Raw genomic sequence first — 14,648 nt, forward strand, 5'->3', positions numbered from 1 at the left:
TATGAAGCTATGAAGCCTAAAGGTCGTCACATGAAACTGTTTTAAATTCCAGGGTTTGGGGTCTTTGCCGCCATTTTGCTTACTGTTCTTCACTGAATTACACATTTGATTGCTTGATTTCTCGCTTTCTCTTTTGCCTGCTCCGCTTATCAGCCGCAATTGATTGTAGACAATATTTGCACTAGTTATGCCTCCACTCATTTTATGTTACACAGTATGTACTTTTTTGTGGTGTGATACTGCGGGAAGAGGAGGGTGGTATTTCGCGCAAACGGTGAAACTTACTGATAGGTAATGTACAATCACATCAGCATGACGTCAAGTATTTCACATTGTTTATTTCATGAATTCACCCCATTTTGCTGGTCGAAATTACTCCAAGCATTCAGACGAATATTTTTATATATCCAATTTAATGTTTTTGTCAGGACTCAAGCATGATCAGAATGGAATCTGAGGATATGAATATTCAGAATAAACTTTGTTGTACATGGAATGGAGCCTGAAAGTAAAAGGTCACGCAGCGAGCTTCCGGAACCTTTGCGCGGTCTGCCTATGGGGATTTTACATTGAGTCGTCCTATCACGTTCGATAGTTTGTGGAAAAATTGTTCCTTACTGAAACCACCCAAAAAAACACTCATGTTGGAATTTTACCTTTGTCTTCCTCAAGTGATGTTTTGGAAAAGTCACCTGGAGATGGGTAAAAAAACTAATTTTATTAACGACCTTTCACGTCCACCGATATCGTACCTAAGTCACCTTGTTCATGCACGTTTGTTTTCACTAGCCGTGCTTTCTTGAAAACGAGATTGCAAAGATTTACCTACCTGCACTCAATGGGTTCCAGATTCCGTTGAGTTGACATACTAAATTTACACTCGCTAAACTTGCGCAAGTCTAATTTTGATCCCGAAATGCATACTGCCCTCATGCGGCATGATGCTCGTCTTTGTTCGGATCCTTTGATGTAGAGGCGATCGACCTGTGGCGCATGAGAAGTAAGAATAATTTCACTAACATCGATTTTCTACATCACACATGTCACGCAATTGGGCCTACACAGAAATCAAAACCAAGGGCAGAATTCCAGTAAATGAATCATGCAGGTAGGTGTGACGTTAAGTACGGGTCCGCCGCTGTCATGGCTGTGGGCGTTATCATAAATGTGAATTAAACTAGTAGCCTTTTCGAGGACCGCTAGGACTGTAGGACCTAAAACAGTAAAAGTACTAGTTTTTTTTCTTTTGTGCAGCTATCTTCGACGGTGCCCTGGCATAAGTATGGAATTCCATATCTGCCGTCGTCCGTCGCATTGCCCTGGCATAGGTATGGAATTCCATATCTGCCGTCGTCCATCGCATTTTGCTTTTTGTTGTGTCCCAATTCTGCCATTTACCAGTTCCAAACCTGCCATTTTGATCCCGAAATGCATACTGCCCTCATGCGGCATGATGCTCGTCTTTGTTCGGATCCTTTGACGTAGAGGCGATCGACCTGTGGCGCATGAGAAGTAACAATAACATCAATTTTCTACATCACACATGTCATGCAATTGGGCCTACGCAGAAATCAAAACCAAGGGCAGATTCCTAGTAAATGAATCATGCAGGTAGGTGTGACATTAAGTACGCGTCCGCCGCTGTCATGGCTGTGGGCGTTATCATAAATGTCCAGCACATCAGCATTATTTATGGGGCTAACAAGTAACGTTACTGTTAAAAAGACTTCTGTGAGCCAACCTGCAACTAAAGTCATGTCTAATTTGGAGTATACAGCAGATTTCATCATAGGTATACCCGACCTCAAAATAATGTTGAATCAGTTCTTCTCTTATGAAAACTATGAAGGAATCAAACATTGTAAATGTATTGTATACAGCAGATTTCATCATAGGTATACCTGCCCTCAAAATAATGTTGAATCAGTTCGTCTCTCATGAAAACTATTAAGGAATCAAACATTGTAAATCTAGAGTAACTAAGTTATCGAGAAAACCAATCTACCCCAACAAAAGTCTATTTTGTTAATTTATTTATGTAACCAAAATGGTATTATTTCATGTACACGTTACTTATTTGATGTCAGGATATTGTTTCTTCTTTCAATTGGAGTTTGGCGCAATTGCTAAAATGAGAGTCAGGCATGGTGGATCAATTGAATAAGGACATTGATGTGAAACGATCAAGGGTCAAAGTTAAAAATACCACTGCGCAATCGTGACAAAAAAACCACGGGCGACGCACGACGGCAGATATGGAATTCCATACATAAGCCTTATTATTGCACGGGTGATTTTGCACAATGGTAGAAAGGCAGTGTGGGAAGGAAAAAGGGACTATGTTTGCTCCTTTTTGCTTCCCACAATGCCTTTCTATAATTGTGTAAAACCAGTCAGGAACTTCGACATAGGCTAGGCCTAGCCTAGTCCCACTAGTGTGGCACGGACTCCGTCCGTGGAAATTGCCCTTATTAATACATCAATGGTCAGATGGGGTGAATGAGCCATACACGCAAAGCAGCGTTCATAGAAGGCACTTTTGCAGTGTCTCCTCTTTTTTGGTTGACCATTGTGGGGGCTAAGGATACGGAGGTATTCCAGTAGACTGGCCCCCAGTCTTGGGCTAGGCCTACACATGATACACGGTACGCCTATCAGCTTCGAGCGAGAACAAAAAAGGGCATGTTTTGAAATGAAATTGACAGTCGTTTGGCATGTTTGGTAGGCCTACCCACTCATTGCATAGGCCTAGGCATGCAAGTTTATGTGCATTTGACATGGAGCACACTGAGTATGTGCAAATATACATGTACATGTATGGTCTTTGAAATGCACACAGAATGCATGCAAGAACCCGGTTGGAAAACTTGGTACCATCTGTGTTTCTTTCGCCGGTGAGGGTGCACTTCAGCTCAGGGTGGATAGACATGTACATGGAGTAACGTGCATGATAGTTTAGTCACAAGGTCCCCAATTTCACCACCTATTGTTGAACTGGTTTTAACGGTAAGTGGCAAAATTAGGGACCTAGCGACATTAGGCCCAGTGACTTTGATGAGTTCTTGAAATACATATAGGCCTTAAGCCTATGCGGACATCACATGATGATCACTTGACGTTGTGCATAAACCTACACATACATATAGGATACATGTAGGTTACTCTATTAGCGCAGTAGTTACCACATTTCTGTATCAACGTAAGGATTGCTCGCGCACCTTCCTGAATCATTCTGTGGTTGCTGTTTAACTCCTCCTTTGTAACTTGATTCATAAGATTTGTTTGTGGTTCAATTTATCTTCATCTACGATAGCTCAGAAAATCTACGTGTGCCGTATGCAAACAGAGGTGGAGTCTCTATTGTGGTTTTGGAGACATGGTTTCTACAATGGCCTTTAGAGCACTTTGATTATGAATATAAATAAGATAAACGGAAGGATTTCTTTTCAGACGAAACAAAATAGCCTCACTTTGTGATCATGTTCCATTTTACCTGTAATTGACTCCATTTTTTCCAGTCTCCTTAAAATGTCATACACTGAGAGAACGAGATGGGAATAATTGGCTGCACCACCTTACACTCATTAATTTGGCAGAACCTTTTTACCGCAATCTTAAAGGCAGCAACAACTTTGACAATCATCTTATTAAAATGGTGTTTGCTGAAGGAATAGTTTCTTTTTCTTTTATTGATGTCTGAAACAATCATTAAAAAAGTCTGCTTTCTGAGTTCTCATTCCCCGAGAGTCATAACCATCTCATTAGACCTGAACTATTTTATTCAAAATTATTGTTTGAAATTCTTACGAAATTTCTAACGAAACCTTACAAAACTTTTCACTCTGTTTTCATCAAACTAATTTTTAGGCCATAAGTTATTGATTACCTGGTTGCATTTTGCCACTCGGCAACTCACTGCCAAATTCAAAATCTCTGATTCCACGATAATAGAGTTATCGCGATAATATAGGAAGCAAGTAAACATGTATGGACTGGCCTGAACAGTTCTAGGCCTAAGTGTTTTCTAAGTACAATGTACATGTAAATGCTTCGATATTTTCTTTGCTAAATTCATGGAGGGTATAAAAATACAATTGACTTAATAGGACATTTTATCATACTCTGATAGCAAGTAGCCTAATACTGCAAGAGGAAATTAGTGATGCCCCATATTGTAGCCATTTTCACAAAGAGACACTTTGGCCCAAAATCATGATTTTTTTAAATGTTTGTTTTCAGGCAAAATAAGATGGGCTTTGTGATGCATACACTTGGTGTAATCATTTTTTTACCAAATCTACTGAAATCAGCCAAATTACGAAGATCTATATGGGGCAAATTTCAACTAAATCGCATTGTACGTTTTCACAAAGAGGCCAATTTATCATCCATTGATAAAGTGTTAGCAATAAAGGGCAAATTCATAGGCCAACTTGTTTTGGCATCTTCAAAAAGAGGTGAATCTGATGCCTGAAGTGTATACAAATGTACCAAGTTTGCACCTGGCACATGCTATAGCAAAAGAGCACGCATTTTCACAAAAAGATAAAAGTTTCATGAATTTTAGCATTTTCACGAATATGCAAATTTGTTTGTTTACATCATAAACAATTATTTTTGACTTCTGTAAGGATTATTTGACAGTTTTGTGTCAGGACTTTAATTAAGATCCCCTGTTTCATGCAGTAGCATTGGCTAAGTCAAAGGCATGCCTTGTCATGAACAGGTGACATTACAGAAGTCTACCTCAAGAATTGTATTATTCATCAGTGACTGCGCTGTATGAACAAGGAAGTGCAGTGGATGGCAAACCCCCAGTTCTGGGGGTAAGCAGACCTGTTGGTACATGTAGCTCTACACCCCAACTGCATGTAAGCGTGGTCCATAGTGCTGCAGTTGGGCTGGCCATTGCAGATTTTATGTAGAAGTTTTCAAGTCACTGCAAGTCTTGCCAAGTTCATGTATGAAGGAGTACCCTAAATTCGCATATGAACTATGGACCTCCGTACTGTAGTTGGGCCAGCTCAACTATACTAAGCCTATAGTTCGAATGGTATAGTAATACATGTTGTTGGGACTGAGGTTATCTACCCTGAGTTGAAGTGCACCCTCATCGGTGGAAGAAAGACAGGCTGGTACTAAGAAGTTTTCCAACTGGGTTCTTGCACACGTTCTGTATGCAGGCGAAGACCGTACATTCCGACATGAATTTGTTGCACATACTCAGTGTGTCCCAAGCCAAATGCACATAAATCTGTGCACCTGCATGGCGAGTTCGTACCGAAGGACTGTCAGTTTCATTCAAAAACACACCCTATTTTGTTCCCACTTGGAGCGGTTAGTTGGGGTATAGCATTCCAATGCATGTCATGGCATGCTTCCTCTATCATATTCATGGTCATGGCATACTCCATCATTTCTGTGTTATGTAGTAACTACTCTTAACATTACTGTGCTGTTGTAAAAAAAGTGAGTTGTAATTGTTACAGTGTAAGTTCCCTATTAGTTACAGTGCAGTATTGAATTACCATCATCATGAATAGACATCACTTGAAATCCTGTGCCCAGACTCTAACATGTACATGATCCAGTAGTATGAGATTGGCTGCTTTGATATTTTCCTTGCTAAATTTAATAATAGGACATGTTATGACTTTCTGATGGCTGATGCCTTCATGTACATGTAGGGAAAATTAGTGATGTCCATTATGGAGTTCTTCCCAAAATGAATAAGCCCCAACTATTGCAATAGCATCAGTCACAACTAAATGGTTGAGATGGTCCTTCTGTAATGTTAGACCTTTGAAAAATCCTGTTTTTCTGCCAATTTTATAGGTCTGATGTTTGGATGGTCCCAACAACAGTACTACCATTGGGAAGCTCCAGGTAAAATCAGCAAATTTCTGTAGCAACTTTTCTGGGTTTTGCAACTCATAGGCCCAGGAACCTACATGTACCTGCAGACTTCATAGTTTTGGGGATTACACTCATATTTTCACCAGTTTTACACATGTAGGGACCAGAAACACTATGGGAACAAATATTGTCTTGACAGTACACTCCCAAAGTTGCTTTCCCCTTAATACACTGCAGGCCTACACGTACGTGCACACTCACACATAGATTCTGCTACATGTAGCATGCAGAGCATAGTTGTTGGTGTAACACCATATGCCATGGCAGTCTTTGTTGTTTTCTTGCTCTAAAAAGACGTTGTGTCACAATGTCACTTTTAATTGTTTGGACATGTCGGCAAGATACGATAGTTTGTCAACATTTTGCCTTTAATAGTATCTCTGTAGGACATGAACCGTGTGTGCTACGTTTACATTTGCCATCATTGAGTAAGAAGTCCAGATCAATTCCATTGCAAGTGGTTGTTCCTGATCTAGACCAGCTACCAGAGAGTCACTGGACACCAGAAGGAAGGCTGTAGCTGAGCTGATTTACATGTATATGTACTTCAGCATTGACACCATAAGTATGCAAGGAATATGCGGACAAGTTCTGGTCATAATGTTTATGGTCAGACTCTTCCTTTGTTCATTTGCTGAAAACACTGAAGGTGATATCAAATGCAATGATCTTCAAGCAGGACAGTATCCTTTTCAGACCAAGCAGTTTAATGAGACTTTCGTAACTTAGATGTGGATTTTCCTCTTGGAATTATGGCTGTTGCTGAGAAATCAAGCTGTTAGACCTACCTCGGGTAACTAACTAATCTGTTAGACCTACCTCGGGTAACTAACTAATCTGGTAGACCTACCTCGGGTAAGTAACTAATCTGTTAGACCTACCTCGGGTAAGTAACTAATCTGTTAGACCTACCTCGGGTAACTAACTAATCTGTTAGACCTACCTCGGGTAACTAACTAATCTGTTAGACCTACCTCGGGTAACTAACTAATCTGTTAGACCTACCTCGGGTAACTAACTAATCTGATGACTTGAAATTAGAACCATTTCTGTAGTGGCACTAAACTTGCTACTGGTGGAGTGCACATTATGTGCCTCTTCCACCAATTGGGTGTCATGATTTTCATGAGTATGGTACCACTGCAGTAATGGCATCTGTTCAATTTAGTCAGTAAATCTGAGCAGCTTGTTTGCATCATGGTAAACAGGTCTGTCATGAATAGATCCTCCATTCAGATTCTACTCTGTGAACCACATCATGACCAGTGGTCGAATTTCATGAAACAAAACAACTTAACCGCAATGCCATTACCTCATGACTGGAGCATGTTACAAACCAACACATACAGAGTGCCAAAGTGTGGTGTCATTGTGAACCAGGAAGTACAAAGTAAACGAATGGAGTATGTGGGCATGTTGGTTCACGCGCTGGTTCTCGCAAAAATGCCTTTTAAATACATAATTGTGCATGTGACGTAATCACTTGGGCACAGTCTTGCTCAACATGCGCTGGCTAGAAGGTCATGCAATACAAATGCATCTGTACATGTACTTTTATCTCCAAGACATTTAAGCTCACACAATTTCTTTGTTTACAAAAATTTCAAAATTGTAGATAATATGCTATTCATAGTTAAATATATGTTACAAACAGTGCTATAGACTGCTGGGTTTGCAGTAGTATTGATGCTATAAGACTGACATTAACCTTAACTGATTAATATCAGGTATTTGTGTGAGGACCCAGAAATAGATCCAGAGACACAGGCTGCCGTAAACTGTCCACCAGACAGGTTAATCTCAGGTACAAAGGCACGTTTGTTTCCAGAAGTGGGGAGTGATGACCAGGAAGAATTTGTGACCTGATTTATATGCATTGGGAATTGTGGCTTTCAGATTATGTAACCTGCAGAGTGTAATCTTTATTCAAGCATTTTAAATTTAAGAAAGTCCGGGATGGAAATCTACTTAATGTCCGGTAATGCTGTTTAAGGTAGGAATAGCAGTTTTTGACCATTGCTTGAAGCAGTGAGGATAGGGCTTGGTGCCTAGTCTTGGTTCCAAGACCTTCATGTACCTTCAGTTTATCCTGTGATTACAAGCCATCACTGTAAGGGTGCTATCTCAAGACAAACCAAAATCACATGCATATTAAGGTCTTGGATATTTCATTTGATCTGAAGTGGTAAAGACTAGTGATGATGGATGCATTATGTATATCATGTGAGTGATAAACAGCAGAAAGTATGTGAGTGTTCTTCAACATGCTTCACGTTGAGGCAGGACGTTTTCAAACTGAAACATCAACTGACATGATTTAGCTGGATGCTCAGAGCTAAGCAGACACAAAGTGTATCCTCCTGCATTCAAGGGACAGCAGCTAAGAGTTTGCCATGTCTTGCCGTATCACACATGGATACAGTCACGACATATGATGTTTCCACTTGCTTTAGCACTACAAATTGGGTCCATTTCTTCCTCTGACTGGCAATCGACAGGATGAATGCTCATTAAATAGCTGCATATGGGTAGTTCGCATAAAATAATCTATCAGCGTATCCTAAAGGTATGTTACAACATCCTAAACAGCATTTTACGCAGAAATTTTCAGACTTTGAGATCGGGTGCTTTTTTTTTTTTCAATTTTCATGAACTACAGGTAACATGAGTAATTCAGCATAGTGCTCAAAATTGATTGATTGATTTGATTGATTGATTGATTTTGATTGGCTCCCAAAAAAGTCAAGAAAAACAATGAAACACATAATAACCACCAAACGAAATGTCCAAGACCTTCCCTCAAAGTACATGTCGGAATGGGACCCAAATAAATAAAGCGCCCTCAGCAGTTTGAATTAATCCATTTCGGCTAAACGCAGGAACACAAAGGTCTTGGACCAAGACTACTTGACCTCGGGCAAACCAGCTTGACCATATTCCAGTGCCTAAAACTGACAGTTACATGTGACATGTATTTCCCACCGAAGCATGATTCATCCAATCACATTCAGCAATAAAAAGTAAACGGTTGGAAAGTGTCTTAAACATCCTTGTTTTGTGTTTTGACAGTCAGCTGCATGCCAGTGGCTGGTACTCAGTGTGACGGTGAGATTTATAATGGTTCTACAATAGCACCAGGTCTAAAGAGGACAGTTCCCTGTAGATACACGTAAGTCGCAATATATCTCAAACACAGTGGCACCACACCCTTTTTGAACTTTTGATTTTAGACAAACTGTCTTCCCCTGTTGTGATTATCTCAGTTGAGCAGATACACTCACAGTATTGATGAAAGCCATGTTAGTCACTGGCAGCTGAAAGGGAGGCCCAACTGCCCCCCCAACTTTTTCAACGGGGAGGGGACATGGCCCCCCACTTTTTGCAGGGCCTATAATGGGGTGGGGCTTAATAGATCCGCTTATTAATGGCTGATGGTCTAACAACTGGGCCCCCCCACTTTGAAAATTGATCCGCACACATTAGCCTATTTGAGGAAGGGCGGACACAGTAGGAGGGCGCTCTTTGGTTTGGGTAAAATTTGTTGTATTCACTCCTGTCTCCAACTTTACCCACTTCAAATATCCCCCCCTCTTATCGTGTCTGTCATGCTTCAAAAAGGAAGTTGAACTTTCCCGACTGGGCACTTTTACCTCAACCCAGTGTTAAACATTCTTTTGCTTAAGTCTTCCATTCGCTTCTATTTGGACTGTGACAGAATGTTAATTCCTCATGCATGGTTGGCAAATGTAGTACAACGCTGGAGTCCAGAGTGTCTCTGTACGCTGACGTTAGTCAGCTACCATACTGTGTGAGTGGTTACATGACAGAAACTTCCTTTTTTTGTCGCTACCAAAACTGGCTTTACAATCACAAAATCTGGTCATTTCTGTCATCATTTGATTTGATGCACATTTGCCATAATATCCATGAGGGAAATATGCACGATACCATGCTATAAAATGTAGCAATGTGTGTGCATACATATCAACACACACAATGGGGTCAAGGCATCATCTTCACACAGGGCAAATTACAGTTTGTTCGCAGATTAGAAAGTTTACAGTGTGGTGCTGTTCTCATTGGATTAATTGGGGCCCTGTAAAATTACCACGTCTCTGGAAATTTCCACCACCACTCTCTGCCTGTTTGGACGTCAGTTGTTGGGATATTCTTATTGGACAAAATTTATTTCTGTTGGTCATTTGCAATAGTTTTACCCAAAAAGAGTTGAATGAGAGCATGGTTTAAGCTGTCATCAACCCATCAACATTCAGTGGTCTAACTGCTCTTTATTGTTCTCTTGATGAATTTCTTGTGTTAGTCAGTCAGATATGCTATTAGTCTTCACATGGAAGGCTTTTAACCACTTCATGCCGGGGCATTTTTCAATGTTGGTGATGCTGGGCCGGCATAATTATCATTTTTCCGTTTTCAAAATTCTTCAAACATTCATCATTTCATTTAACGGACATTTATAGCCGCACGAAGTAATCTTTAGGCCCTACTCTAAGTTGACACGTGACCTGATTGTGCAGTGTTATGTAACTTGCTTTTGTTCAGAACCTGGCTCAGTGCACTGCTGACCTTTTTTCAATAGGGGCCAGATTAGCGTGCAGCAGTGCTGTGTGACTGATCGCTGTGGTGGTGGAGCGCTTTTGTCCCTGGTGGTAATCCGCTCACTCTCAATGCCCCAAACCCTGGAATAGGGTTTCAAAACAAGGCTGGATCATCACCACTTTTGAGAGTGAAAAATGCCGGTAATGCCCAGCAGCCTGGTCTTTTGTTCGGAGTACGGTCTTTTGTTACAGGGCCCTGTTTCATTTGTCCGAGTTCAGAGACCCCGGCCACGCATGTAAAGCATACGTCTGCAATTCCGGAGTCCCCGGCAGGAAGTGGTTAATATCTGGAGGATTAGCAAAAACTCTAAATAGAATAATTGCAAGGTGCTTAAGAACAGGGGCTTGGCATTTCTTCAATATCTTGATGTAAGTGGCTGCTTAGTAGTATAATGGTAAAGTAAGGTATTGCTTAAGAGTGAATACTGAAGTCACTTGGAAGATGGACGTGTAGTTGAGAACAGTAAACATTTCATTCACATTTTATAGGTATCATTTTCGGATGTAAAAAAGGTGAACAAGTGGGAAGGTTATCATGCGTTTTGTACTTCATTCACATGTAGGTGAAGGGATATTGGTATCCCTTGTGATATCAGTACTGGGAGAGCTTCCTTAGGGGAATCAGGTTGGTGTGGTGTTTCTTTCCTCGCCTTCCACCTCTAGGGGCCTGGGTTCAAATCCAGCTTGGTCCACAAGATTGGGTTTTCAGTCCCTACCTGAGACCATCCAGGGTTTTCCTCCCACCTCTAAACTGAACATTTCTTCATCGTCTTCTTCACTCATTATCATCCTGTAATTGACACAAAATGCGCCCTGGGATATAAACAGATATACATTTGTAAACAAGTAGATATTTATGTAGAGTGTTTTTCTTTGTTGCATACTTTGTTGAATATCCACTTGACGACCAGCTTCCGTGGATTAACTGCCCGGTTTGAACCAGTACATGTACTTATGGATGTTCTCCATCAGTGACATTCTGTGGACGTTTTGTCCAGTTGTTATGCAACTTGTGTAACATTACATGTGTGTGTGTTTTTGATGTCCATTTAGGACCGGATACTCGTACTCTACCTCCCTACTTCTCTCCATATTTCTGGGGATGTTTGGTGTGGACCGCCTCTATCTTGGCTACCCTGCTATTGCTGTGCTCAAGTTCTGCACTGTTGGTCTTCTCTTCATCGGCCATTTCCTAGATGTCATACTCATAGCTATGCAGGTTTGTGCCAACCTTTGTGTGGATGTGAGAATCAAACAGACCCATGTGAGGCAGGCTGGGTAAACCTTGCGTGGAACAAGCCAGGTCCATACAGGGTTTTCCTGTAACACAGACTTATAGATCGTATCTTGGTCAGGATTATCTGTAATGAAAGGAAGAAGAACGGTTTATAAAGATGCCATGAACAAAAATCCAGCTGAGAATAGTGTTAATGGTTCAAGAAAAATGAGTAATCTCATTGAGTTTTCTTAAGTACAGAAGAAAAAAGGAATGACCACTCTAGGTATTTATCATAAACATGTGTTCCTGCATTCAAAGTAAAAAGTCTTTGTGTGTGCCATCCAGCCTCCTTTCATTAGAATGTCATTGTACTAAAACCTTGCATGTGGCTTTCCTCCTCAAAATGAACCTGGCAGGATTAGGCAGGCATGGTCAAAATTCCATGGTCTCATCAAAAGCCCAGGATGAACTCAGTAAAAAATACCTTAACTGCATGTGTTACGCTGGATGTCAAAGTGTGATGATAGAATGTTTTTTGGATAGAGATAGTTGTCGATCACCTGTTGATCATCTGCTCTAGAAAATAAAGAAGACAATCCAGTCATTTGGTATCAAAGCATTAAATGCCTGGTCATGCCAGTAGAAAGAACAAGCAAAACAAAATGTACATATTCCTCAATTTCTGTAATTTGCTGAACATTGAAAATTCAGAACTTAACAGTGTGTGAAATGATGACATCAGACCATTTCTGGTGTACCAAATCAACTAAGGGGAAAGAATCTTATTAATTAGAAAGTTCTGGGGATTTGGAAACTGGGCTTTCTGTGGATGTGAAATGAATAGATCTAAATATGTAGTGTATTTCACCATTATTTTCAAAGAGCCAACATTAATACACAAAAAGTACAGCACACCCCAGGATTTTGTTGTTGTTTTTATTTTGCTTTGTAATCCTATATTTCCCTGTTTTGATATTTGCAGGTTGTAGGTCCTGCAGATGGCTCTGATTACACCCTTGATTATTATGGACCTAGGCTTCAGAAGACATCGATGGACAATTATACATATTACAAGCCCATAACTGACTGAACCATTCAGAGTTGCCAAGGAAGCAGCATGCATCTCAGGTTGGCATGGCAGCCGCATCAACCTGATCCCGAAGAGAGTCCTCCGTGATCAGGCACTCTCAGTGTTTGAGATGTGATGGAAGATCATCAAACATGACACCACATGATACTAAGACTGAAGATAGATGTGCCGGTGCAGAGAAAAGAGAAAATGACCCCTTCAGAGTAGAAAAGTGGAACAATAGATTACGTGGCTTTAGTTTGGGAGTAAAGTTGCAGCTGAGGATATTTCTTCGGACGATTGAAACGTAAGAACTTGGGCCGAGCTTATGGCTGTACTTAGCCTGAAACTTTTGTCGTAGCATTGTATGGCAGCATGTAATCACTTGGTCTTTGGGATTTATCAAGAGTTGATGAAACATTATTCCAGCAGTGTGAGACAAGGACATTGCTGCTGTCAATCCTGAATATCTTTGACTCAGGCAGTGGCTAAGCTTTGACCACCTACCTATGACAACCTTTATGGTGTTAACTGTAATCTTTCTAAGTCTTTCAAAACCCCACAGGGGATTTTGGAGCTTCATAAGATTGCCCAAGGTCAAATTTATGGTTCCTGCCTCCATAATTGTAATGTACAGTATTAGGAGTGAGATGATAGAGGAATGGTGAACAATCTTCCACCTTCCACTGCTAAACCGAAGTGCCAATTACAAACCTTTGATCAAGGGTATCAGCCCAAAAGAAACCAATTCCACAAACACATTAACACTAGGTAACACGGCACTAAATTTCATTTAGGTGTGGAGCCTATTTAGTTTCAGTCCATTTTCTGCATAAATTGAAATTTGTGCACATAAGGTTCATTTCATAAACTTTAAAGTTGACTGACTATGCTGTTACAAGTTAAAGTGGTATTTGAATGAGTTTTCTTGCTTTTGAGATGCACCTGACCTGTTTTAATTTGTCAACTTAAAAACGTTGTTTTTAGTTTACATTGGATGTTTATTTAGATATGTTAAGTAACTTTCAACGTTGCCAGGTTCTAGACTCAACTTTTTGGCAGGACTGAATTTTGAGGTATGAAATATTTTTCATGATTTTCTACGTTGATATCTAAGCAATTAATTGTATCAATATATTTTGTTCAAAGCTCATTAGCAAGAGGAAGGTTGAAGGAAAAAAAATCCATAAAAATGAAATGGAATCCTCCACATTTGAGTTAAATGACCCTTCCTGTTTATATATGTTCGTTGATATTGACTTGTGTAAATAGAGTTTTATCTGAAATGCAAACTACATGTATGTATGGAAGGGGATGGAATGGATTTTAAGTGTGGGTTTTCTTCCCTTTGGTATCTATTCCAATCTTAGTGTATATATGTACTTGTAAAAAGTTGTATGTACATGTTGATTTTGTTTGTAAAATTATAAATTTGCGAAATTAAACCAAATATTTACCTTATACATGTCTGTGTGATTGAAGGAAGATGTTACTGAAGGATATTTTAGAGAGCACAGTCGCTTATCTTTTGCTGGCGTGAGGAACATTTTGAAGCGTGTACATATTTTCAGGCAGAACTTACATGTAATCAATAACTGCTTATTACTCGGACCGACTGCCCAATTTATTGCATTAATGAAAATAAACAAAATTCCTAAGAATGGGTGCTTTGTGGGCCTGAGGAGCTGATCAGAACTTATGTGAAATCAGAGTTTTGAAGTTTTGATTTTTATGTTTCGTTACTGTTTGTTTTCGTACTTGGTGCTTTTGTGAATTGGTGTGTTTTCAGGAAAGTTTCTTCCTCAGATATATCAATGGCAGGGATTCA

At 40.1% G+C, this 14,648-nt stretch overlaps 2 protein-coding genes across 4 annotated transcripts in view; both read left to right on the top strand.

The window, feature by feature from the left end:
* Window positions 1–951: 951 nt before the first annotated feature.
* LOC110980162 (TM2 domain-containing protein biscotti-like) lies at window positions 952–14,283 on the top strand. 3 transcript variants are annotated; one of them, XM_022236542.2, is made up of 7 exons: window positions 952–1,108; window positions 5,836–5,886; window positions 6,393–6,599; window positions 7,644–7,720; window positions 8,986–9,085; window positions 11,586–11,751; window positions 12,734–14,283. In XM_022236542.2, the coding sequence occupies exons 1-7, from the start codon at window positions 1,041–1,043 to the stop codon at window positions 12,839–12,841; spliced, it is 777 nt and encodes a 258-aa protein (XP_022092234.2). In that variant the 5' UTR covers window positions 952–1,040; the 3' UTR covers window positions 12,842–14,283. The 3 variants fall into 3 exon arrangements, with proteins under 3 accessions (XP_022092234.2, XP_022092236.2, XP_022092235.2); XM_022236544.2 differs by lacking the exon at window positions 952–1,108 and adding an exon at window positions 1,206–1,228; XM_022236543.2 differs by lacking the exon at window positions 952–1,108 and adding an exon at window positions 1,370–1,611.
* Window positions 1,062–14,648, top strand: part of LOC110980148 (uncharacterized) — a 42,491-nt gene continuing 28,904 nt past the window's right edge. Inside the window, exons 1-2 of the mRNA XM_087144558.1 lie at window positions 1,062–1,108; window positions 5,836–5,886. The gene's annotated coding sequence lies outside the window, so the exon portion shown is untranslated. The remainder of the gene's footprint in view (window positions 1,109–5,835; window positions 5,887–14,648) is intronic.

Source organism: Acanthaster planci, linkage group LG12 (genome assembly GCF_054643075.1).
Source record: "Acanthaster planci isolate LZ-2023a linkage group LG12, COTS_SCS, whole genome shotgun sequence".
In the NCBI taxonomy this organism is placed as follows: Eukaryota; Metazoa; Echinodermata; class Asteroidea; order Valvatida; family Acanthasteridae; genus Acanthaster; species Acanthaster planci.